The 27,366-nt window shown below is 40.6% G+C and overlaps 1 protein-coding gene across 4 annotated transcripts in view; it reads left to right on the forward strand.

Annotated features, from left to right (window-relative positions):
- Window positions 1-27,366, forward strand: part of LOC122549141 (coiled-coil domain-containing protein 102A-like) — a 620,500-nt gene that overhangs the window by 157,874 nt on the left and 435,260 nt on the right. For all 4 annotated transcript variants that reach the window (XM_087986288.1, XM_043688474.2, XM_043688477.2 and 1 more), the window contains exon 4: window positions 11,835-12,058. In XM_087986288.1, the coding sequence (XP_087842414.1) occupies window positions 11,835-12,058 (224 nt within the window). The remainder of the gene's footprint in view (window positions 1-11,834; window positions 12,059-27,366) is intronic.

Below are 27,366 nucleotides of genomic sequence, written 5' to 3' on the forward strand. Positions count from 1 at the left end.
CAGTTTCAACTTTGAATACTCACTTCTTAGATAAAACGCAGTGAACTATGTTCCCCCCTTTCTTGTGCGCCCACCCCCAGTTTACAATCCCTCTGCCCTGTGAACGCTGGTGTATCATTGCATGAGCACTCATGACCCTAAGTGATGACAGATGATTCAATTGATAGTGGTTTCACAACCAAAGTACGCTTGTGCCTGCCTCTGCAGTTGCTATAGGGAATTCAAAATAACCAGCGCCAACATTTGCTGACTGGTTTTTCCAGCACCCCGCTTTTTGACTTTTACTCTCCCTAGCTAAGGAATGGTAAAAGCCAGATCAGCAAATCTGGCTGATTTTAGCACTGTCCTGCATTTGGCACTGCTACCGCTCTGTAAATTACAATATAAGCATTGGAAGCAATTTTTCATAAATATAACCAATGTTAATTTAAAGTTTACATAATAATCAGGAGCGGGCACTGGTATCTATGTCAAGTAGAAGCCAAAACAGAACTAATCCTTTTTTTCAGTCGACTTATAAGCTTTTTCTACACTTTAGGATATAAGAGCACCCCAATCAATACAAAGGGAGGTGGTAGTGTAAATGAATGTAACTGGATTAGTAATCCCAGATTAATGTCCTATGGGTTTAGATTCATACGCCACTGTAGCAGTTGGTGGAATTTAATATGAGTTAATTTAAAAATCTCTAATTGGAAGCTAGTCTGAGTAATTATATCCAAGGAATTGTTGTAAAAGGCTATTTAGTTCACTAATATCCTGAGGGAAGGAAATCTGATATCCTTACTAGACCAGATGACTCCACTGATGTAGTTGACTCTTAACTGCCCTCTGAAATGCCCTAGCTGGTTACTCAGTTTCAGGGCAATTAGAGATGATCAACAGAAGTTGACCTTGACAGCGATGCCCGTGTCTCATGAAAGAATATTTTCAAGATATAAATATGGTAAAGACAAGTTATGCACATATATACATACATCAGACACTTCTATGAGCCACAATTGTCAGCTATTAGATAATAACATATTGATTATCATTACCATATTTCTCTTGAGCTAGTATATGTATTCTTGATTATTTTTTGACAACTGTATGTGGATCACTGTTGCTGAGCCTGGGAAGTATTATTATTCAGAAGGATTTTTGTATAAATGTTGTCAATTTATAGATTGGCTTGTTTAATTATGATGATGGTGGATGAATTGCTAATGCCTAACTTGGTGTAAGGAAAGATACACCTTCAGGTAATATTTATCATAAAAACTGACTGTAACATTTTGATAAGAAATGATATGAAATACATTACAAAGGGAATTATAGCCCACTCAGGAATGGGCTGTTAAAAAGGCATTTGAGCAGATGCTGCTACATTTGTGTAGCTGTTACGTGTTGCCTACTACTTTAACCTTGAGATTTTTTTGGAAGCTAGTAAACCACTAGTCACAGGAGAATTAGGGGCCAGGTTAAACTGCAAAAGCAAATCCTACACCCATGTCACCACATGTTACAAATCTTTCAGTGCAACCTCTGAGACACTAGCCTATCCTGAGTTTGTGCAGGTTAAATTTAGGGTTTGAGATTCTCTTGAATATTGTATTAATTTAAATGTCATAATTATTCATAATTTAATTTGTTATATTTTTAAGTTTGATATGTTTGTTTGGAAATCCTCTGAAGAAATTTGACTAATGATACAGAGTAAAGCATTTAGTATGGTGATGAGGAGCGATTTATTCCTCCAGAGAGTGGTGAGCCTGGGGAATTCACTACCATAGCAAACAATCAAGGCCAAAATATTGTATGAGTTCAAGAAAGAATTTGATTTAGTACTTGAGGCTAAAAGAACCAAACAATATGGGAGCTATTGAGCAGGGTGATCAGCCATGATCATAATGAACAATGGAGCAGGGCTGATTGGCCTACCCCTGCTCCAATTTTCTATGTTTCTATGTTTAAAAGTTGGAGAATTTTGACCCACAATGTTTCAGGTACATTCATAGTTTAAACTGTGACAGTTTTCAGTTCAGCAGTTCTTTCTGAGCTCAGTCTGATAGCAACTCATGCAAATGGATTTTCATTACATTTTAGAAAAAACATTCCCAAGGAAGTTTCCATACATAATACAAGATATATCAATAAATTAGTATGAACGTAGGCAAAATTTATTAATCCAAATACTGTATCATATTCCAAAGAAATTATGAGAAAACAGTATTTTGTTATTTATAATATATTTGAATCTGATTTTTTATTGAATATATGAACTGATTCTATCAAGTTGTAAATAAAAGTATAATTTACTTTGGCTTTAAAAGTCTACTTGATATTCTACCAATGCAAAGAGAGTTATGAAATAACACAGTGAATTTAGGAAATCCTTGGATCATGAAACCTTGACAAGGATGCACTGATAATAAGAATACATATTCGGGATCAGGGATAGCAGAAGAAGACCATTTGGGTCTATCATGTCTGGCCTGGCCCTCCTAAGGAGTAATTCATTTACTACCATTCCCCTGCCCCCTCTCACCACCATCATGAATGCTCCTCTTCTAAAATATTTAGAATATATAGAATGATTGGATGAGAAAATTACTTCCATTAACTACTTAAAATATTGACACTGAATCAGATATGAATTGTCTTGTAGACCTTTGCAAATGGGAACTGTTCCAAAGGTAAGTGGAAAACATTATATGCATTCTCAAGTAAAGGGGAGAGGGATATATCAGTAAATTGTGGGTCACTTCATCTTGCATGCACAATGGAGATGGGAACAGATAGATATGAAGAGGAAGAGGCAACTAAAGTTGAGTTTAAATACCAGTCATGCCATGTGTCTGTTTCTGTTTACATGTATTTCTTTGTAATTTTATCTCAGTTATCAGCTGGTTAAGAAAGATTTCATTGGCGATCCATTAATTTCCCATAGAATTTCCTCATGATGGTGCTTCCTGATCATTTAACCCTCTGCATGTATTTAATAATGGATGAAAGTAATGGACACACAGAAAGATTTAAGTGTATGATCATGAATTTATGAGTTAATCAGGGCTAGTTGTCATGGATTTGTAAACAGCAAGATAAAGAATTTGCAGAACATGTAAAGCGAAAAGATTGACTTTTTTTGGAGATTGTTAAAATACAGTTGTACAAATGTCTGTTCTAGTCTGCTATAGTACACTTGAAACATGATTTTTTTTAAAAAAAAGGCACTGTGGTGAGGGTCCAGAGCTGAAACCAAAAGCACATCTGTAGAACTGTGAACTGCCACTGAACAATTTTGAAAAGTTGACAATCACAGTGGAAACACAACTTCAGATGAAATAACTACAGCTTTCCTACCAGCTCCTGCTTAAATGAGTAAAGCTATGAGGCAAAACTGGGAATTCTTTCATGAGCGATGGCACAATTATGTAATAACTACAGGTTCATTGAGCAAACCAGAACAAGTGCAAGTCCTAACGTTTACTGTTAGGAAGAGACTGTGTTTCAAATTATATGCTACCTTAAATCTCTCTGAAGAGCATTAAAAGCGGAACTTTTAAATGATTTGAAGCCGTTGTCTTTAAAGGCTTTGTGAGTCAGTGGACCCAGTATCGATTCCTGTAGAACACTGCTGGTCACATGCCTCTAGTCAAAACAAACCCCCCCCCATTCCCGTTTCCTACTCATCCATGATGACCAGGTTTCTCATTTGCCTAAGTTTGGCTCATATCCCTCTAAACATTTTCTATTCATCTACCTGTCCTATTACAAACCAAATGAACTGTGGCTGCTGTAAATCAGAAATAAAAACAGAAATCGCTGGAGAAGCATCTGTGGAGAAAAATCAGAGTTAACATTTCGGGTCTAGTGACCCTTCCACAGAACATGTACCTATGCAAATGTCGTTAAATGTTGTAACTGTCCCTACATCTACCACTTTCCCATTCTGGCAGTTCATTCCATATATGAGCCACCTTCTATGTGAAAAAGTTGAATTGAATTGAATTTATTGCTATGTGTACTGAGGCACAGTGAAAAGCTTTGTCTTGCGAGCACCACAAGCAGATCGTATAGTTAAGTAGCATAGATAAGTAAGTAATAGGTAAACAGCGGCAAAATAAAAACACAGGTACGGGCGAATGCTAAGAGTTTGTGAGTCCATTCAGTATTCTAACAACAGTGGGGTAGAAACTGTTTCAAAACAGGCTGGTGCGTGTTTTCAGGCTTCTATACCTTCTCCTCGGTGGTAGAGGTTGTAGAAAAACATTGCCAGGGTAGGATGGATCTTTGAGAATACTGGCAACCTTTCCTTGACCGTGAACCTGGTAGATGGATTCTATAGATGGGAGGTTGGCTTTTGTGATTGTCCGGGCCTGGTTGACCACTCTCTGTAATTGGCTCTGATCTTGAATGGTACAGTTACCATACCAGGTAGTGATACATCCAGACAGAATGCTCTTGATGGCACACCTATAAAAGTTGGCAAGGGTATTTGCCGTCATGCCAAATTTTCTCAGCTGCATGAGGAAGAAGAGACGTTGTTGGGCCTTTGTAACCAGTGCATCCACATGAAGAGTCCAAGGAAACTTGTTGTTGATGCCCACTCCCAGGAGCTTGATACTCTCCACTTGTTCCACCTCTGTGGTGTTAATGTGTAGGGGGGCATGTGTTACATCCCACTGAAAGTCAATAATGAGTTCTTTGGTCTTGCCGACATTGAGAGCTAGGTTGCCCCTCAGCTTCCTGTTTGACGAGCTGATGCACAGTGGGGTGAGTAAATTAGAGAACATCCTTATTAAACTAGTCCTGGACTTGGCCAATGTGGTCATCAACAGTCCAGGCAGTGGGCAGCTAAGGGAGTCATCCAGTTTGGCTGTCTGGGTTTCATCTGTGGCTATCCATGCACTCTGATGTCCCTGGAGAGGTAACACGCTGGTAAACTTACATCCACGATCAGTGCATGTAAAAGATCCAACAGCATAGATCATTTACCCCACAAATATTGTGTTAATTAAAATTTCATAATTTCCCATAAAATATTTGATTTTTGTTACACAGCCATTTGAAAGGGCTGTAAATTAAGCAAAAAACATTGTTCAAAATTTGGATTTTGTAACCAAGGCTAGCATCTATTGCCCATTCCCAACTGCTCTTGAGGAGATGCAAGTTCATTTGGGATGGTTCCCCCAATGTCACTATCTGTCAAGACAATTTTATATCCAATTGGCAAGCTCTCCCTGAATCCTTTGTGATTTAACTTTATTAATTAGTTTACCCTGTGGAACCTTGCCAAAGACTTTACTAACGTCCATGTAGACAACATCCATCATTCTGCCCTCAACAATCATTTTGGTTACGCTCTCAAATATCTCAAATCAAGTTTGTGAGACACAATTTCCCCAGCGCAAAGCCATACTGACAATCCCTAATCAGTCCTTGCCTTTCCAAGTGCATGTAAATCCCAACTCTCAGAATGCCCTTCAACAACTTACTCACCACTGATGTCAGACTCACTGGTCTATAGTTCTTGGCTTCTTCTTACAGCCTTTCTTAAATAAAGGCACAACTCAGCCATCTTCCAGTTTTCCAGCACCTCACCTGTAGATGATACAAATATCTCTGCTATGAGTACTGCAATGTCTCCCTTGACTTCCCACAATGTCCTGGAATACACTTGATCAGCTCCTGGAGATTTATCCACCTTTATGTTTTTTAAGATCGCCAGCGCCACCTCTTTTGTAATGTGGACTGTTTGCAAGACTTCAGTATTTACTTATCGAGTACCCTTGCCGCCATTTCTTTTTCTACAGTAAAAGCTAATGTGAAATATTAGTTTAGAATGGCTCCCATCTCCTGTGGTTCCATGCATAGATGATTTCTGTGATGAAGCTGCTCCTTTAGCAGGGTTATGCTGTCCTTGGTATTTTTCTTTCAAAGAGCTCGTAAATGACACAGACTCCGAAAAGTCTGGGGTTGAAGGTTTTAGGGCCAATTTGTTTATTCCTAACAGATACTGCAGAGGGCTTTCAAGTTTAAAAAAGAATTGTACAATGAAAGGGGAGTGGCCAGTTCTCCCAGCTCAAGCTTTTTCTGGTTTGGTTTGGTTTTTTTAGCAGTAGTGTTTGGAAGCTGCTGGACCCAAAGAAGAAGGTCCGTGTTGATCCTCCTTCTCTGATTTCCCTCCTGTAAGACCCTGTATTTGATTTTACCATTTGTGCCAAGGGATGTTTATGGGGATTATTGCAAGTATTTCAAACAGTATCATTAAGTTAGGATGACCTATTGGGTTTTCGGATGGGTTAAATCATTCTGCATTCTGTTCTCTTTTGTTTGTGTTTCATTTGGTCATCTTGTAAATAAATTCTGGTTTGTTTAAAACTAAGTGGTTGGGCCAGCTGCATCACTCCTGCAATATCTGTGTTACACCTGTTTAAAACAACTAGCAAAGTTAGGGTCTGGGCTACCTTCTTGAAATGTTTTGAGGGGTCTGGCCTGGTCCATAACACTTCATAGCTCTTTAGGGGTCCTATTCTGTCCCTAGTTGCTCTTTTGCTCTTCATGTACTTGTCTCTTTGCATTATCCTTAACTTTATCTGCCAAGTCTTTCTCATATCACTTTTTTTACCCTCCTGATTTCCCTCTTAAGAATGCCCCATACTCCTTATACTCTTCAAGAGATTCACTTGATCCTAGTTATCTGTATTTAATATATGACTCCTTATCCTTGACTAGAACCTCAATATATTTATCCATTGTCCTCTAATCTTACCAGCCTTATCCTTCGCTCTAACGGGAACATAATGCCTCTGAACTCTTCTGATCTCACTTTTGAAAGCCTCCCATTTGCCATTCATTCCTTTACCTGCAAACAGTCTACTCCAATCAACTTTTGAAAGTTTCTGTCTCATACTATGAAAATTTGACTTACCCCAATTAGGAATTTTAAATTTTGTACAAGTCATATCCTTATCCATCACTATTTTAAAACTAATAGAATTATGGTCACTGGTCCCAAAGTGCTCCCCCACTAACACTTTAATTACTTTCCCTGTCTTATTTCCCAAGAAAAAATCATGTTTTGCTCCTCCTCTAGTAGGTACATCTACATTTTGATTTTAAAAAAGTTCTTGAAAACATTTAACAAATTCCTCATCATCTAAGCCCGTAACACCATGGCAGTCTCAGTCAATGTTTTGAAAGTTAAAATCCCCTACCATTACAACATTATTACTCTTACAGACATCTGATATCTCTCTACATACTTGCTCCTCAATTTCCTACTGACTGTTGGGGGCCCTTTAGTAGAATCCCATCAAGGTGATCATCCACTTTTTATGTCTCAGTTTCACCCATTTAGCTTCACTGGACGATCCTTTAGAAATATTCTTTCTGTGTGTGGCAGTAATGTTTTCCTTAATCAAAAACACTGCTCCCCCTCATCTCTTGCCTCCCTTTCTAGCCTTCCTATAGCATCTCCAGAATATTGAGCTGCCAGTCCTCCCTCATGTATGTTTCTGTAATAGTTGTGAGGTCCCAGTCCCATGTTCCCATACATACCCTGAGTTCATCAGCCTTACCTGTAAGACCCCTTATATTGAAATAAATGCAGTTTAATTCTTCAGAGTTCTTCACTGACTTGCTCTTGCCTACCTTTTCTAATTGGCTTGCTCTTTTTAATTACAGAGCTATCCTCATCTGTTTTTCTAATCTCACTATAAATTCAAATTCCACTGTCTGTCGTAGCAGGATTTAAACCTCGATTCCTGGGGCATTAGCTGAGCTTCTAGCTTATAGTCTAGTAATACCACAATGCCATCGCCTCACCTAATGAGGCAGGTCCCCCACACAATATCACCAGTCTCTTGGTCCACTTATTATGGAGGGGGCCATCAAACTCTCCCCATCTTCCTCCCCCGCCACTGTAAAATACAAAACAAGATAGAATGAAAACTTAGGCAATGTAAACTTAAACATCTCTTTCCAGCTACTTGCTTGCCAACCTGCATTCAACTAGGATTATAAACTTTTGCTGCCTTCACATAAAAATGTTGGCAAAGTTTTGTTTGGAAGACAAAAGTGCCCAAAGATGAATGAGCCAGTTTTATCAACATTCCATGTACATGCCTCATGATGATATCCATCTAACTGTGATTTACATTGTGCCTTTGAAAACAAATAATTATTCACCAACCATTATTGTGTGGAATCTTTAAATGAATTTAGCAAATTTGAGAGAGTGATAACAAAGCAGTTAAATGAATTTGTGAGAGAGTTTATTGGGAATAAGTGGGCAGTTTTTTTTTTTTGGAACAAAATTCCCACAATAATGGATTAAACTATCTCCAAATACAGTTTAAGGGTGTCTTCCACTCCTTTTAACCACCCTTCTACATGTGGTGTCTATGGTCCTTCATTCTAGTGTTTAGCAGGCACATGTATTCTTACTGAGTATATCCTCCACTTTTCAATACGGTTTAGTGCTAAGTTACTAATTTCACTTCAGACCTTTGCAATGTTTTCTGCTTTGTATATCTATACAAAGTGACCATACAACACAGAAATCTTTGCTTAAACCTCCCTGCCATTATTATTGCAGCAATTAAATTTATAAAAATATGTTTAATTGTGGGGGTAAATAATAATGACTAAATGGATAAGGATACATATGAATATACCCAGACATGATCAAATATAAATCTTAATATCACTGTCATGTACCCTGTTCAGCATTACAGGAAACACCGTAGGATTCTTAAACGGTATCCAGAGATGGACAATGAGGTTAATACCTGAACTTAATATATGAACTATGTGGAATGATCATCCATCCTTAATTCTTTACAACGAACTAGGATGATGTAAGGTTAAAATAAAGGTGAATGCAGAAATCATAAAGGCCAAAAACACTGGAAACATTCAGCAGGACAGAAACTGTACTGGTGTCCATTTTAACTTAATCCATTGGAAGACTAAGTGGATCGGTGCCAAGTTGGCTTCATGTCCTACACACTTTTACGGTCCACTGAAGTAGTCTGAGTGAGGAATAAAATCAATGTTGTACTCCCTGGTTTCACACTGAGTGGTTAAGTTAAAATTACCCCCAATTTTTCAAGTTAATGACCTTGTATCAGTACCCTTCAATAAAGATATTTTTAGATATTTTGAATCACCCTATTCAGGCATTATTATGGCCCATTTATGCCACAGGTGGGGTTTGAATTCAGGCCTTCTGGTCCTGAGGTAGGGGCACTGGCACTGCACCACCTTTTTCTAAAATTTGTAAAGTATAGAGAATTTAGATTCAAGAAAACCATTGGAGATAGATGTAGTCATGGATTCGTTTGCTGAGCCAGTGTGTTTTTCTGCAAACGTTTCATTGCCTCGCTAGGTGACATCATTGTGCGTCTTTGATAAGGTGTTGGTGGTCTGTCCTGCCTGATGTTAATGTGTCTCTGCTTGTTGGTACTTGCAGCTCTGTATCTGAGAGAGTTGTGTACAGGGTCCAATTCAATGTGTCTCTTGACTGAATTCCGGTTGGAGTGCCATGCTTCAAGGAATTCTCTGGCGTGTCTCTGTTTCGCCTCAGTTTTCTTCCTGTTTGTCCAGTGTAGTTTTTCACAGTCATTGCAGGGTATCTTGTAGATAATGTTTACCTTGTTGGATGTGGGTGTTGGGTCTTTAACCTTTGTGAGGAGCTGGTGGAAGATCTACATGGGACAAACAGGAAGAAAACTGACCATATGAGTGCATGAACATCAGTTCGCCACTGCCAGGCACGACCAGCACACTCTCATTTCCAACCACGTAGACAACAAAGGACACTAATTCAACTGGGACGATGTAACCATCCGAGACAAAACAGACATGAAAGAAAAACACCTTCCACCAGCTCCTCACAAAGGTTACAGACCCGACACCCATATCCAAAAGGACAAACGTTATCTACAAGATATCCTGCAAAGACTGTGAAAAACCCTACATTGGACAAACAGGAAGAAAACTGACCATACAAGTGCATGAACATCAACTTGCCATTGCCAGACACGACCAGCATTCCCTCATTTACAACTACACAGACAATGAAGGACACAAATTCAACTGGGACAATGTAACCATCCTAGCACAGGTGAAACAGAGACACGCCAGATGATTCCTTGCAGCCTGGCACTCCAACCAGAACACAATTAATAGACACATTGAACTGGACCCTGTACACAAATCACTCCGATACAGAACAGGAAGTACCAACAAGCAGAGACAGAGAAATATGAGACGGGACAGACCACCAACACCATATCAAAGATGCACTAATGGTGTCATCTAGCGAAGCGATGAAACTTTTGCAGAAAAATACACTGACTTGGCGAATGAATCCACGACTTCATCCACAAACTGAGCTACAAATCTTCTCAAGAACTCTGTTGGAGATAGATGCAGGAGACCTGAATTAAAGTTAAAAGGGTCAAACTTAAATTAGAAATTTAAGCAACACTTTCTTTAGTTAGACTTGTGAAACAGATGGACGGACGCCAGTGGTAGGATAGAATGTGTGGGATGAGTGCATGGTAGACTTAAAGAAAAAACACATTGAAAATTCTGTTTTCCTTTACTTCATTTGTTCAAGGGATGTAGGTGTCACTGGCAAGGCCAGCATTTGTTTCTCCTCCTTAATTGCCCTTGCACTGAGTGGTTTGCTCAGGCATTTCAGCGGGCTAAAAGTCAGCCACACTGCTGTGGATCTGGAGTCATGTATAGGCGAAAGCAGCCAAGGATGGCAGATTTCCCTCCCTTAAAGAACATTAGTGATCCAGATGGGTTTTGATAATTGACAGTAGTTTTATGGTCACCATTAATGAGTCTAGCTTTCAATTTCAGAAGTTATGAGCTTAATTTAAATTCCCCCAGCTGGTACAGTGTGTTTGGGATTATCATTTCCAAGTATTCTGAAGAAGGGCTTATGCCTGAAACGTCGATTCTCCTGTTCCTTGGATGCTGCCTGACCTACTGCGCTTTTCCAGCAACACATTTTCAGCTCTGATCTCCAGCATCTGCAGTCCTCACTTTCTCCTCAAGTATTCTGGTAACTTGGTATGGTCAGATGAAATGACACAAAACCTGCCAAATTTTGAATTTGATTTTTATTGTAATTTCATGTTCTACATTTAAGTGACTGCTGGACAAGCACATGGATGGCAGTAAATTGAGGGGTGTGTAGGTTAGGTTGATCTTAGATTAAGATAAATGCTCAGCACAACATCATGGACCCAAGGGCCTGTACTGTGTTATACTATTCCATGTTCCATTAATGGATTGATCCAGTCAATAATTTTGTAAATACGGAAGAATTACAATATAAACATTAAGCAAGTGTTTAAAGATATGCAGGGCAAAAAGAAACACATGAGACTTAAGAAGGTTTTCCTAGAAATGTCACATTATTTGTGCAGTTAACAATTGTGGCATTCTGAGTTATACAATGTAAAAAGAAAAGGTCTTGTTTAATGTCATCTTTCTTGTTAGATTATCCTCTTCAAAATGGGCGTTATGCAAATAAATATTTCTCCATATTTCCTGCACTGACAATGCAGTTGCAAAGGGCTGTCATAGACACTCTGTGGGCTATAACCTAGCTGACGGCTGCAATATTAAAGAGATTCCTCAGAATATATGACTCACACATGATGTACCTTATAAAGTCATTTCCTGATTCCAAATTCTTGGAAAACTTCTTTTCCAATACTCAGAACATTTTCCAGTGAAACAATAGTATTTAAAAGTACAGATGTCTATTATTCATGTCACATATGTCTTTAATATTGAAAATATTTGATGTGATCTGTCCCCAGGGTTTTGATATAATTGAAACTATACTGAAAGAGAAACATCATGGAAGAGGACAAGGTCTGGAGTCTTCTGCCACCTTGAGTTTGTATAACTCTACCATCTGTGCTGAAAAAGCTAAGCTCCTGTTGGAAGATGGCCTACAGCCCTTTGAGAGCGACTCCATGAAAGCCATAGCCCTGCAGTTTCGTTTGGATGAATCACAGAAAATACTTCAAAGGGAAAGAGAGTAGGTGAATGATTTAGTGATATCACTGTTATCTTCTGTGCTTTATGACTGCGTGGTAAGAGTTGAAATTTCAGGAAACTGCAGCTCACACAGCGGGACAAAATGTTGTAATTTCAATTGGGGCATGGCTTTGGTGGAATGGGGGGAGACACACCATCAAAGCTAACCCACTACCTTCCCCCCCCACACACACCATCCCTGTCTCAGTCCCCATAACAGTGACCTTTTATCAGTTATTGGTGGTATGTCACAATTCAACCAGGGAGTCCAAGTTGCAGTGCACACTTTTCCATGCATGTTGTGGTCTGTGATGGTAGAGACTCTAAACATTCTTCCAGGAACAAAGAGTTACAGTGTAAGGATACAGGGTAGGCAATGCAGGGGGCTGGAAAATCAAACTCTGGCATTTTTGCTTGCAGGAGTCCAGGGGCTGGGGTGTGGAAGTTGGTGGGGTGTTAGGTGGGATGGGGGTTGTGGGGGGTGAGTTGGGTAGGAGGGGTTGGTGCTTTTCTTTCAAAAGCCTGAACGAGGGAGCTGGACGTGACAGGAGTGGCTGAGAGACATCCCCACCAATCCTTATTCATGATTGTCCCCTTAACGAAGCTTCACTCTGCCACTCCCACTCTGTGATCCCATTCCTCCTGCCACCATTTCTCTGTTTGAGTGCATGGCGATCCTGAGTCTCAGAGGGATGAAGTACCAGCCACAGGCTTTCATAGTGATGCTGCCGATCAAGAACAAGATGCTCGCCACTGACCTGGAGCTGCCAGCACTCAGGACCTGCCTTTCTTGAACTGTCCTGGAACTGTCCTGAACCTGTGGGATGCCTGCTGCTGCCAGTTGAGTGCTTAACCAGCTCTTAGAGCCTGTGAGGCTCTTGCCAGCTCTTCAGCAAGTGAATGAGAGTTCTTTCACCAGGATTAAATACAGCTCATTATGTATTTTATTCCATAGAGAAATGTAGAAGAAAAGTATTAATATTAATGTATACTCTATCCACATATATTGATATTATTACGCACAATGTTGATGCAAAACTACTCAACATTCTGTGGCAATTCAATGAGTTATTTAAGAATACAAACACGCCATATGAATATAAATAGATTATACCTATTCACTTATGCTTGGAACTAAATTCAATCATCTCCAGCTTTCGTATTTTTGAGATTGAAATGAATTGTGTTTTTGTTTTCAGTTTTACTACATGAGAAATGTATTTTTTATGGCATTGCTACAAAATGAATTGTGCCCCTGTTAGGGCCCTGTTGCAAGCATTCCATCAAGAAGAAAACAAATTTCACAAGAACAAATAACCGCACCTGTTAACAGTCCCTAGGGTTCTTCGGTCATCCCACTGTTAAATTTATATTTTACTGTCTGACAAATTAATTACCCTTTTTATTTAAAACCGGACTGAAATTGACCGAAATCTACCCAGACACCACATGGCCTTTCGTTATAAATGTCAGAGAGCTTTCACAAACAGCTCATATGACATTTTAATAGGTATCTAAATGTCTTTTAATGGATTTCCTTATTACGAATTGAAATATTATGAAGTGTGTTATGGCATTACTTTAGCCTTTGCACAAATCCACCCAGAAAGTTGCAGAGACTTTGATAAGTAGATCATATTTGCATTGCACGGATGATACATAAACGTCATTTTCAAATCCATTTTAACCTTTGTTCTTCCTGTTAGTTTTATCTGAAGGTGCCTCCTTCCAGTGTCTGTGTCAACAGTCAATATTCCATGTTAGCAGTTAGTAGTTTGTCATATTTTATTAGTGATTGGTAATAAAGATCACTGTTACCAGGGCTGGTTGCTTGACCAGGCTTCCAGAATCACTCCAAAGTGTTCCACTCTCCTCTCTACGTATTTAAGCCATGGCATTTGCAGACATTTCAGGCTGTGTGTTTTGAATAATAAAACAGAACCCAATGACAATTGACACTCGAATAATTCAGTTCGTCAGACAGAGTATTATACTGAATGATGTGAATTTTATCAAGGAGTCATGTGCGGTGAATTCTTAATTTTCCTCTCCAATGCTGGTCAGCTCAGAGGTGGGTGGGGAGGCAAAAAGTACATTGGCTTTCATTGCGATAGAATTTGAGTTTAGAAATAGGGATGTTTATTGCAGTTACACAGGGCTTTGGTTGACTAGCTTTGCTTTCGTTGTGTACCAGTTGCTATGGAAGTTTCCCTTGAGTATATGGGAATCTAAATCAGTTGCATGTACGTCAAAGGCAGGTAAACAATTAATCTAATGATGGACCCAACAAGATTTGATTTGGTGGCTATCTGACAGTTTGCCACCAGTACATTGCCCTACCCACCACTTGCGGAGGATGTCATTCGCAATGGATGGGATGTCTCCATGGCATGCCAAAAGCTCTCTGTTCTCAAGGGGTAGCCATGGTCAAGAAAGACAATAGTGTAACAGACTAAACTAATGTAAACTGTAATGACTATAACAGTTTTGTTGTGGTGAAGAGCAGCCACTGTAGGATAGAATTATTCATTAAGCTGGAGCGTGATGTGGTCAAATCTGAAACCAGTGCCATGAATATAAATAAATGATGCTACGTGGTTATGAGGTGTGAATTGGAAAGTTTAGACTGGGAAACCTTACTAAAGGGGTTGACAGTGGACAAACAGTAGGTTCATTTTTAAAGAACATGTGTTTGAATTACAACAATATATTCATTGCTGTTTGGTGCAAAAATAAAAAAGTAAAGGTGGCTCAACAATTGGCTTATAAACGAAATTAGGAATAATCTTTCTTGACCATGACTACCCCTTGGGAACAGAGAGCTTTTGGCATGCCATGGAGAGATCCCATCCATTGCAAATGACAGCCATATACAATTGCAGCAAGCCTGAAGACTAAGACCATTTTGGAAAAATTTGATCGAGGTGATAAGATAGAGTAAGAGAGTAAAATTAAAAGGAACATAGAAATTGAGTGTAAAAGACTCTATAACTAAGGAAGAGAAAAGATTGTTTTTATTAATGTATGCCCCTTATAATCAGAAGCTGGGGAAATTATAATGGAGAACAGAGCAATGGCAGATGAATTAAACATATACTTTGTTCTGCCTTCACAAAAGAGGGCAAAAATAACCTCCCAGAAATGTTAGGGAACTCCCAGAATATTAGGGAACTAAGGGTCTAGCAAGAGAGTGGATTTAAAGGAAATCAGTACTAGTAAGAAAATAGTGATAGTGAAATTAATGGGGTTAAAGGCTGATAATTCAGCAGGGCATAATAATCCAGATCCAGAATAGTAAATTGAAATATTGGATTCATTGGTGGTCATCCTACAAAATTTTATAGACTTGTTCCTGTGGATTGGGGGGGGGGGGGTGGGGGTAACAAATATAACCCCACCACTTAAAAGAGGAAGGAGACTGAAAACAGACAATTATAGACCAGTTAGTCTAATATCAGAAGTGGGAAAAACATCAGTTTTAAAAGACATGATAACAACATCTGGAAAACATTTAATGGGATTTGACAAAGCTGTCTAGCATATTTTATGAAAGACAAATCATTTTGAACAAATCTACTGGAATTTTTCTTTGAAGATGCAAATCGTAGAATAGGTAAAGGAGAATCCATGCATGTGGTGTTTTAAATTTTCAGAAGACATTTGGTTAGGTTCCTCACGACATTAGTGGGAAAAATTTGAAGCACATTGGATAGGGGATAATAATACGGATTGAGAATTGTTTGACAGGCAAGAAACAGAGGGGAAAACTTGGGTCTTTTTCCAGGTGGCAGGCAGTAACTAGTGGGATGCTGCAAGGATCTGGGTTTCACTACATACATGCAGAGAGATCCAAATGCAACCTTCCAAGTTTATGATGACACAAAACTGGTTGGGGTTGTGAGGACGGTGCAAGGAAACTTTAGGGTGATTTACGCAAGTTGGGTGAGTGAGCAAGCACATGGCAAATGGAGTACAATTTGGCTGAATGTGAAGTTCAACATTTCAGTGTGAAAAATAGCTTGCAAGATTATGATTTAAATGGTAATATATTTGGAAGTCTGGAGTATGGTGAGATCTGAGTATCTAGTCAATAAAAGTAGACAGATGCAACAAAGAATTAGGAAGGCAAATGGTATATTGGCCTTCACTGTAAAATGATTTTGAGTTCAAAAGTAGAGATATTTTACTGCAGTTACAGAGGGCTTTGGTGAGATCACACTTGGAGTGTTGGATGCAGTTTTAGCTTCCTATTAAGAAAGGATATAGTAACTTCAGGGAGTCCAACAGATGTTCAACCAGGGATTGCAAGACTATCATAGACTCATAGAAATGTACAGCATGGAAACAGACCCTTCGGTCCAACCTGTCCATCCCGAACAGATATCCCAACCCAATGTAGTCCCACCTGCCAGCACCAGGCCCATATCCCTCCAAATCCTTCCTGTTCATATACCCATCCAAATGCCTCTTAAATGTTGCAATTGTACCAGCCTCCACCACATCCTCTGGCAGCTCATTCCATACTCGTACCACCCTCTGCGTGAAAAAGTTGCCCCTTAGGTCTCTTTTATATCTTTCCCCTCTCACCCTAAACCTATGCCGTCCAGTTCTGGACTCCCCGACCCCAGGGAAAAGTCTTTGTCTATCTATCCTATCCATGCCCCTCATAATTTTGTAAACCTCTATAATGTCACCCCTCAGTCTCCAATGCTTCAGGGAAAACAACCCCAGCCTGTTCAGTGTCTCCCTATAACTCAAATCCTCCAATCCTGGCAACACCCTTGTAAATCTTTTCAGAACCCTTTCAAGTTTCACAACATCTTTCCGATAGGAAGGAGACCAGAATTGCACGCAATATTCCAACAGTGGCCTAACCAATGTCTTGTACAGCCGCAACATGACCTCCTAACTCCTGTCCTGATTACTCTGACCAATAAAGGGAAGCATACCAAACGCCTTCTTCACTATCCTATCTACCTTCACTTTCAAGGAGCTATGAACCTGCACTCCAAGGTCTCTTTGTTCAGCAACACTCCCTCGGACCTTGCCATTAAGTGTATAAGTCCTGCTAAGATTTGCTTTCCCAAAATGCAGCACTTCGCATTTATCTGAATTAAATCCATCTGCCACTTCTCAGCCCATTGGCCCATCTGGTCCAGATCCTGTTGTAATCTGAGGTAACCCTCTTCACTGTCCACTGCACCTCCAATTTTGATGTCATCTGCAAACTTACTAAGTGTACCTCTTATGCTCGCATCCAAATCATCTATGTAAATGACAAAAAAGTAGAGGACCTAGCACCGATCCCTGTGGCACTCCACTGGTCACAAGCCTCCAGTCTGAAGAACAACCCTCCACCACCACCCTCTGTCTTCTACCTTTGAGCCAGTTCTGTATCCAAATGGCTAGTTCTCACTGTATTCCATGAGATCTAACCTTGCTAACCGGTCTCCCATGGGGGAGCCTTGTCGAACGCCTTACTGAAGTCCATATAGATCACATCTACTGCTCTGTCTTCATCAAGCTTCTTTGTTACTTCTTCAAAAAAACTCAATCAAGTTTGTGAGACATGATTTCCCACATACAAAGCCATGTTGACTATCCCTAATCAGTCCTTGCCTTTCCAAATACATGTACATCCTGTTCCTCAGGAGTCCCTCCAACAACTTGCCCACCACCGAGCTCAGGCTCACCGGTCTATAGTTTCCTGACTTGTCTTTACCGCCCTTCTTAAACAGTGGTACCATGTTTGCCAACCTCCATTCTTCCGGCACCTCACCTGTGACTATCGATCATACAAATATCTCAGCAAGAGGCCCAGCAATCACTTCTCTAGCTTCCCACAGAGTTCTCGGGTACACCTGATCAGGACCTTGAGATGAGATTGGTTTATTGGGCTTGTAGTCGCTACAGTCGACAGTGTGGTGCTGGAAAAGCACAGTAGGTCAGGCAGCATCCGAAGAGCAGGAGAATTGACGTTTCAGGCATAAGCCTTTCATCAGGAGTGAAGCTTGTGGTCTGGGGGAGCTGAGAGATAAATAGGAGAGGGGTGGGGCTGTGGGGAAAGTAGCTGAGAATGCATTGGGTAGATGAAGCTGGGGGAAAAATTGATAAGTCAGAGAGGAAGGTGAAGCAGATGGATGGGAAAGGCGATTCTGCTGCTTCTCGGATGCTGCCTGACCTGCTGTGCTTTTCCAGCACCACTCCAATCTTGACTCTGATCTCCAATATCTGCAGTCTTCATTTTCTCCTATTGTATTCACTGCAGTTTAGAAGGATGGGAGAGTATTTGATTGAAACATGTAAAATGTCAACAGCTGGCAGACTAAAGGCAAGGAGGATATTTTTCTTGTTTGGACAGTCTAAAAACATGGCACAGTCTCAGGATATGGAATAAATCATTTGGGACTGAGTTGAGGAGTCATAGAGACATACAGCACTGAAACTTCGGCCCAACTCATCCGTGCCGACTAGATATCCCAACCCAGTCCAGTCCCACTTGCCAGCACTATGCCTATTTCCTTTCATACCCTTCCAATTCATATACCCATCCAGATGCCTTTTGAATGTTGCAATTGTACCAGCCTCCACCACATACACTGGAAGCTCATTCTATACACGCACCACCCTCTGGCTGAAAAATTGCCCCTTAGGTCTCTTTTATATCTTTCCCCTCTCACCCTAAACCTATGCCCTCTAGTTCTGGACTCCCTGACCCCAGGGAAAAGACTTTGCCTATTTATCATATCCATGCCCCTCATAATTTGGTAAACCTCTATATGGTCACCCCTCAGCCTCCAACACTCCAGGGAAAACAGCCCCAGCCTGTTCAGCCTCTCCCTGTAGCTCAGATCCTCCAACCCTGGCAACATCCTTGTAAATCCTTTCTGAACCTTTCAAGTTTCGCAACATCTTTCCGATAGGAAGGAGACCAGAATTGCATGCAATGTTCCAACAGTGGCCTAACCACTGTCCTCTACAGCTGCAACATGACCTCCCAACTCCTGTACTCAATACTCTGACCAATAAAGGAAAGCACACCAAACACCTTCTTCACTATCCTATCTACCTGCGACTCCACTTTCAAGGGGCTATGAACCTGCACTCCAAGGTCTCTTTGTTCAGCAACACTCCCTAGGACCTTACCATTCAGTGTATAAGTCCTGCTAAGATTTGCTTTCCCAAAATGCAGCACCTCGCATTTATCTGAATTAAACTCCATCTGCCGCTTCTCAGCCCATTGGCCCATCTGGTCAAGATCCTGTTGTAATCTGAGGTAACCCTTTTTGCTGTCCACTACACCTCCAACTTTGGTGTCATCTGCAAACTTACTAAGTGTACCTCTTATGCTCGCATCCAAATCATTAATGTAAATGACAAAAAGTAGAGGACCCAGCACCGATCCTTGTGGCACTCCACTGGTCACAGGCCTCCAGTCTGAAAAACAACCCTCCTGAAAAACACCATCCTCTGTCTTCTACCTTTGAGCCAGTTCTGTATCCAAATGGCTAGTTCTCCCTGTATTCCATGAGATCTAACCTTGCTAATCAGTCTCCCATGGGAACCTTGTCGAACGCCTTACTGAAGTCCATATAGATCACATCTACTGCTCTGCCCTCATCAATCTTCTTTGTTACTGCTTCAAAAAACACAATCAAGTTTGTGAGACATGATTTCCCACGCACAAAGCCATGTTAACTATCCCTAATTAGTCATTGCCTTTCCACGTGCAAATCCTGTCCCTCAGGATTCCCTCCAACAACTTGCCCACCACTGATGTCAGTCTCACCGGTCTATAGTTTCCTGACTTGGCCTTACCACTTTTCTTAAATAGTGGCACCACGTTAGCCAACCTCCAGTCTTCTGGCACCTCACGTGACTATTGACAATACAAATATCTCAGCAAGAGGCCCAGCAATGACTTCCCTAGCTTCCCACAGACTTCTAGGGTACACCTGATCAGGTCCTGGTGACTTATCCAACTTTACGTGTTTCAAGACATCCAGCACTTCCTCCTGTGTAATATGGACATTTTTCGAGATGTAACCATCTATTTCCCTCCATTTTATATCTTCCATGTCCTCCTCCACAGTAAATACTGATGCAAAATACTCGTTTAGTATCTCCCCCATTTTCTGCGGCTCCACACAAAGGTCACCTTGCTGATTTTTGAGGGGCCCTATTCTCTCCCTAGTTACCCTTTTGTCCTTAATGTATTTGGAAAAACCCTTTGGATTCTTCTTAACTTTATTTGCCAAAGCTATCTCATGTCTCCTTTTTGCCCTCTTGATTTCCATCTTAAGTATACTCCTACTGCCTTTATACTCTTCTAAAGTTTCACTCGATCTATCCTTTCTACACCGGACATATGCTTCCTTCTTTTTCTTAACCAAACCCTCAATTTCTTTAGTTGTCCAGCATTCCCGACACCTACCAGCCTTCCACCCTAACAGGAATATACTGTCTTTGGACTCTCGTTATCCCATTTCTGAAGGCTTCCCATTTTCCAGCTGTCCCTTTACCTGTGAACATCTGCCCCTAATCAGCTTTAAAAGTTCTTGCCTAATACCGTCAAAATTAGCCTTCCTCCAATTTAGAATGCGGTCCATCCTTTTCCATCACTATTTTAAAACTAATAGCATTCTGGTCACGGACCCCAAAGTGCTTCCCCACTGACACCTCAGTCACCTGCCCTGCTTTATTTCCCAAGAGTAAGTCAAGCTTTACACCTCTAATACGTATATCGACATACTGAATAAGAACATTTTTTTTGTACACATTTAACAAATTCCTCTCCATCTAATCTTTTAACGCTATGGCAGTTCCAGTCTATGTTTGGAAAGTTAAAATCCCCTACCATAACCATCCTATAACTGAAATCTTACAAATTTGTTTCTCAATTTCCCGCTGACTATTAGAGGGTTTATAATACAATCCCAATAAGGTGATCATTCCTTTCTTATTTCTCAGTTCCACCCAAATAACTTCCCTGGATGTATTCCCAGGAATATCCTCCCTAAATACAGCTGTAATGCTATCCCTTATCAAAAATGCCACTCCCCCTCCTCTCTTGCCTCCCTTTCTATCCTCCCTGTAGCATTTGTATCCTGGAACATTAAGCTGCCAGTCCTGTCCATCCCTGAGTCACATTTCTGTAGTTGCTATGAAATCCAGTCCCATGTTCCTCTCCATGCCCTGAGTTCATCTGCCTTTCCAGTGAGGTCCCTTGCATTGAAATAAATGCAGTTTAATTTATCAGTCCTACCTTGTTCTTTGCTTTGTCCCTGCCTACCCTGACTGTCTGATTCACTTCTTTGCTCAACGGGTCTCAGATTGATCTCTTTGCTCACTATCTTCCCCACTATACCCCCTGCCCCCACCTTACCAGTATAAATCCTCCCGAGCAGCTCTAGCAAATCTCCTTGCCAGTATATTTGTCCCCTTCCAACTCTCTGGTTTCATTGTTAGGTTTCATTGGTGGAGGGATTGAGTTCCGGAGCCGCAATATCATTCTGCAACTATACAAAATGCTAGTGCGGCCACACTTGGAATATTGTGTACAGTTCTGGTCGCCATATTTCTGGTAGGATGTGAAGCATTGGAAAAGGTGCAGAGGAGATTTACCAGGATGTTGCCTGGTCTGGAGGGAAGGTCTTATGAGGAAAGGCTGAGAGACTTGGGTCTGTTCTCATTGGAAAGAAGTAGGCTAAGAGATGACATGCAAGATGATCAGAGGATTAGATAAGGTAGACAGTTAAAGTCCTTTTCCTAGGGTGATGACATCAGCTTATATGAAGGGGCATAACTACAAATTGAGAAGTGATAGATTTAAGACAGATGTCAGAGGCAGGTTCTTTACTCAGAGAGTGGTAAGGGCGTGGAATGCTCTGTCTGCCAATGTAGTTAACTCAGCCACACTAGGGAGATTTAAACAATCCTTGGATAAGCACATGGATGATGATGGGATAGTATCGGGGGACGAGCTGAGAATAGTTCACAGGATGGTGCAACATCGAGGACCAAAGGGCTTGTTCAGCGCTGTATTGTTCTATGTTCTATGTTCTAGACTGTGAATTGTTGATAAATCACCCCAAAAATATGTTAAAAGATCTAAATTTATTGCATTCACTTCCTCATAAGGAAATCTTGTCTTCAGTAGCTTTTCAGTATAAAATGTCCCTTTTTCCCTTTGATCTGCAATAGATCAATGTATTATTCTGTCAGCATTAGCTGCAATCAAGCTTTGTCCTTTTCTCTTTCAATATAGGTACTCTTTTTTTATTTCATTGCTATAGAGAAGGCGTATTCACATTGACAAATTAAATAAATTTCAAAAAGGGATCTCCAATTAACTGAGAAAATCCTTAGAACATTATTCAATCATAAATAAGTGGATAAGTTGTTGTATACTTAGAGTTGCCAGCTTTTTAGAGACTGTATTTTCAGAAACTGGCAGCTCTTATGGAAATTATGGGTTAATGCTGACTGGATCTAGTGCCACACCTGAGAATATTCTGGAAGATAGCCTGTTGCGAAATGGTGGACTGAGTGAACCATGTTGCTGGGGGATCCAAAGAAAGGGAGTTCATGGAATGTTAACAGGATAGCTTTTTGGAACAGCTTGTGATGGAGCCCACAAGGCAGCAGGCTATTCTGCACTTAGTGCTATGTAATGAGCCAAACTTTTTATAAAAGATCTTAAAGTAAGGGACCACTTAGGAGGCAGCAATCATAATATGGGGGCGAGGCAAATCAGACAGCCATGGCTGACACAAGAAGTCAGGAAATGTATCAAAGAAAAAGCAAGAGCCTATAAAGTGGCAAAGAGCACTGGAAATCAGAAGATTGGGAAGTCTACAAAAACAAACAGAGGGTAACAAAGAGAGAAATAAGGAAGGAGAGGATCAAATGTGAAGGAAGGCTAGCCAGTAATATTAGAAATGATAGTAAAAGTTTCTTTCAATACATAAGAAACAAACGAGAGGCAAAAGTAGACATTGGGCCATTCCAAATGAATGCTGGCAGGGTAGTGATGGGAGATAAGGAAATAGCTGAAGAACTTAATAAGTACTTTGCGTCAGTCTTCACAGTGGAAGACATGAGTAATATCCCAACAATTAAGGAGATTCGGAGGGGGGTGGGGAGCAGAGGAGTATGTATCCATTACAAAGGAAAAAGTGCTAGAAAAGCTGAAAGGTCTAAAAATTGATAAATCTCCTGGCCCCCATGGGCTAAATCCTAGAGTTCTGAGGGAGGTGGCTGAGGAAATAGTGGAGGCGTTTGTTGTGATCTTTCAGAGGTCACTAGAGTCAGGGAACGTCCCAAATGATTGGAAAATCGCTGTTGTAACCCCCTTGTTCAAGAAAGGATTAAGACAAAATATCGAAAATTATAGGCCGATTAGCCTAACCTCAATTGTTGGCAAAATTCTAGAATCCATCATTAAGGATGAGATTTCTAAACTCTTGGAAGTGCACAGCGTAAGCAAATGCGAGGTCTTGCACTTTGGGAAAAAGAATACAGGCATGGACTATTTTCTAAACGGGGAGAAAATTCATAAAGCCAAAGTACAAAGGGATCTGGGAGTGCTAGTCCAGGATTCTCTAAAGGTTAACTTGCAGGTTGAGTCAGTGATTAAGAAAGCGAATGTAATGTTCTCATTTATCTCAAGATGGTTGGAATATAAAAGCAGCCATGTGCTTCTGAGACTTTATAAAGCTTCGTTGGGCCCCATTTAGAATACTGTGTCCAATTTTGTGCCGCACACCTTAGGAAGGACATACTGGCACTGGAGCGTGTTCAGCGGAGATTCACATGGATGATTCCTGGAACGGTAGGCCTAACATACGATGAATGCTGAGGATCCTGGGATTGTATTCATTAGAGTTGAGAAGGTTGAGGGAGATCTAATAGAAACTTACAAGATAATGCGTGGCTTAGAAAGGGTGGATGCTGGGAAGTTGTTTCTGTTAGATGGGGAGACTAGAACCTGTGGGCACAGCCTTAGAATTAGAGGGGGAGTCAATTTAGAATGGAAATGAGGAGACATTTTTCCAGCCAGAGAGTGGTGGGCCTGAGGAATTCATTGCCACAGAGTGCAGTGGAGGCCGGTACGTTAAATGTCTTCAAGGCAGAGATTGATATATTCTTGTTCTTGCAACGAATTACCGGCTTCTGGGAGAGATCAGGTAAGTAGAGTTGAAATGCCTATCAGCCATGATTAAATCACAGAGTGGACTTGATGGGCTGAATGGCTTTACTTCCACTCATACGTCTTATGGTCCTATGGTCTTATGGACTTTGCAGTCATGCCTATCATCTCACGTGAGATCTGTATCATCACAGAGCTTTCAGTAAATCAATAAAAATTGATAAAATCAATAAAATCTCAAGAGATTTTATAATTGACCCTTAAGAATGAGGAATATTGGATGTTGTGGACCTACTGGTTAGTAATGAAATCAATATTTAAACATCTAGCCTATTACATCCTTATGGAAAAATATTGCTCTGGCAGATACTCGGCCACCACAAGAGTAATAAAACAAAGAACCGCGGATTCTGAAGATCTGAAATAGATATAGAAATTGCTGGAAAAATTGAGCAGCTCTTGAAGCATCTGTGGAGAGAGAAATAAAGTTATCGTTTCAAATCCAGTGGCCCTTCATCAGAACAAGGAAATGACGTTCTCAAACAGGTCAGATCGGCACTTGCACAAGCTCAATGAACATGTTGAAAAGTACAGATTCAAACTTCGGCCTGGTTTTTATTACTCCCCATTTGACAACTGCTACTTTTTTTAGCCAGAAATGGATCGGTTTTATGGACAGATAGTGAGTTTTAAATAAAATCTTCCTTTCTATTCTCACAACTTTTTGTTACGTTGATTGTAATTTAATATTTCTCTTTTGTATAAACAACAGAGATGTATTTTCTCTGCTATCTGTTTGTGCGCTCTGACTTTGTGAGGATTACAGCAACATTGTGGTAAAGTGAAAGCAGAAGTGGGGTTTATTCGCACACTTCTAGACATGAGGGAACATTTTGCAATTGAGGCGCACTTTTTAAAAAAAAATGTAAATAGAGAGATGGATTCAAAGAATAAATAGTTTATTCAATTAGTGACAACTTCAGTTCAAAACCATTGGAGATACCAAGTTAACAATATACTTGCTTTTGAGAGGATCAGTGGTGCTGGAAGAGCACAGCAATTCAGGCAGCATCCGAGGACAGGCAAAATCGACGTTTCGGGCAAAAGCCCTTCATCAAGCCATTCCTGATGAAGGGCTTTTGCCCGAAATATCGATTTTGCCTGTCCTCGGATGCTGCCTGAATTGCTGTGCTCTTCCAGCACCACTGATCCAGAATCTGGTTTCCAGCATCTGCAGTCATTGTTTTTACCTCGTTGCTTTTGAGAGGGTCTCCTAAAGTCCACAACTGGAGTTTGCAATCTGAAATTTCTTTGTGTGGATTATCCATGGACTCGCCAGTGGGCAAGAAGTTATAGGCTATTTTCTTTTCATTAAAAATTATTCCAGAAGTCTTCTGAGGAAGTTTTGCTGAAATATAACTTCTGCCTCAATATTTTGATGAAACAAAGTTTTACTTGCCAAGAGCATAAATAGACAACTGAAGTTTTACTGCCCAGAGGCTTTTTCTTTGTTGCCTGGAGTTATGAGTGTTCATATTGTCAGTGGATGCTGCATTTTTTTATTATTCATTCTGGAGTTGAGTCACCGACTGGGTTGACATTTTTTGCCCATCCCTCATTGTCCTTAAGAAGGTGGCCATAAGCTGCCTTCTTGTACTACTGCAATTCATTTGGTGTTAAGTATACCCATAGTGCTGGGAAGGAAGTTCCAGGATTTTGACAGAGATACTGAGGTACAGTGATATGTTTTCAAGTCAAGATGATGGGTGGCTGAGTGGGAACTTGCAGGTGGTGATGTTCCCATGTATTTGTAGTCCTTGTTCTTCTGGATGGTAGTGGTCATGGGTTTGGAAGATGTTGCCTAAGGAGACTTGGTGAATCTTTGTCGTGCACCTTATCGACAGTACACACTTTTGTTACTGAGTGTCAGTGATGAAAGGAGTCACTGTTGGTTGTTGATGTGCCAATTGAGAAGGTTGCTTTGTTTTGTTGGATTGTCTCAAGAATATTGGAACTGCACTTATCCAGGCAAATGGTGAGTCTTTCATCACTCTCCTGACTTGTCGATAGTGCACAGACTTTGGAGAGACAGGAGGTTAGTTACTTGCTGCCGGATTTTGAGCCTCTGACCTGCACTTGTAGCCATTGTATTTCTATGGCTAGTCCGGTTTAGTTTTAAGTCAATGGCAACCCTAAGTTGTTGATAATGGGGATTTTAGTGATGGTTGTGCCATTGAATGTAAGGGCAATGGCCAGTTCTCTTGTTAGAGATATTACTGGAGCCTCCTCTTTCAGTTAGTTGCTGAATTGTCTACCATCATTCACTACTGGAGTGGCAGAGCTTGAGTCTGATCTGTTGGTTGTAGAATCATTTAGTTCTGTCTATTACTTGCTACTTAGGATTTCTTGCATGCCAAACATATGTTACAGCTTCCCCAGGTTGACATTGCAATTTTAGGTATAGCTGGTGCTACTCCTGACATGCCCTACTACACTCTTCATTGAACCAGCATCGATCCCCAGGCTTGACAGTATTGGAAGATTAGGGTATTTGTCAACTAAAAAAAATTACAGATTGTGTTGGAATTTTCTACTCCTGCTGATGGCCCAAAGCACCTCATGGATGCACATTTTTGAGTTATTAAATCTATTGAAAGTCTATCCTACTTAGCATGAATGTGATGCTGCGCAACAAAATGGAGGGTATTCTCAATGTGAAAATTATTTTTTTCACCACAAGGACTGTGTGGTGATAATTTTTACCAATACTGTCATGGATAGATGCATCTGCAACAAACAGATTGTTGAAGGTAGAGTCATGTTTGTTTTCTCTCTTGTTGGTTCCCTCACCACCTGCCACAGACTCGGACTCCTTTAAGAGTCAGTCAGCTTGATCAGAAGTGGTGCTGCTTAACTTCTTGGTGCTGGAATTTGGAGTTCCAATCCAGGATGCATTCTGAACTCTTGCCTCCAAGTGGTGTTTAACATGGAGGTTAAACTGGAGGAGAATACTATGTGGTAATGAGCAAGAGGTTTCCTTGCTTGTATTTGACTTGACGCCATGAGACATCATGGGTTTCACAGGCAATGTTGAGGACTCCCAGGGCAATACCCACCCAACTATATACCACTCTGCTGCCACCTCTGCAGGGCCTGAG

This window comes from Chiloscyllium plagiosum, unplaced genomic scaffold (genome assembly GCF_037043375.1).
Source record: "Chiloscyllium plagiosum isolate Xiang-an unplaced genomic scaffold, Cpla_swu_hap1 HiC_scaffold_4, whole genome shotgun sequence".
NCBI lineage: Eukaryota > Metazoa > Chordata > Chondrichthyes > Orectolobiformes > Hemiscylliidae > Chiloscyllium > Chiloscyllium plagiosum.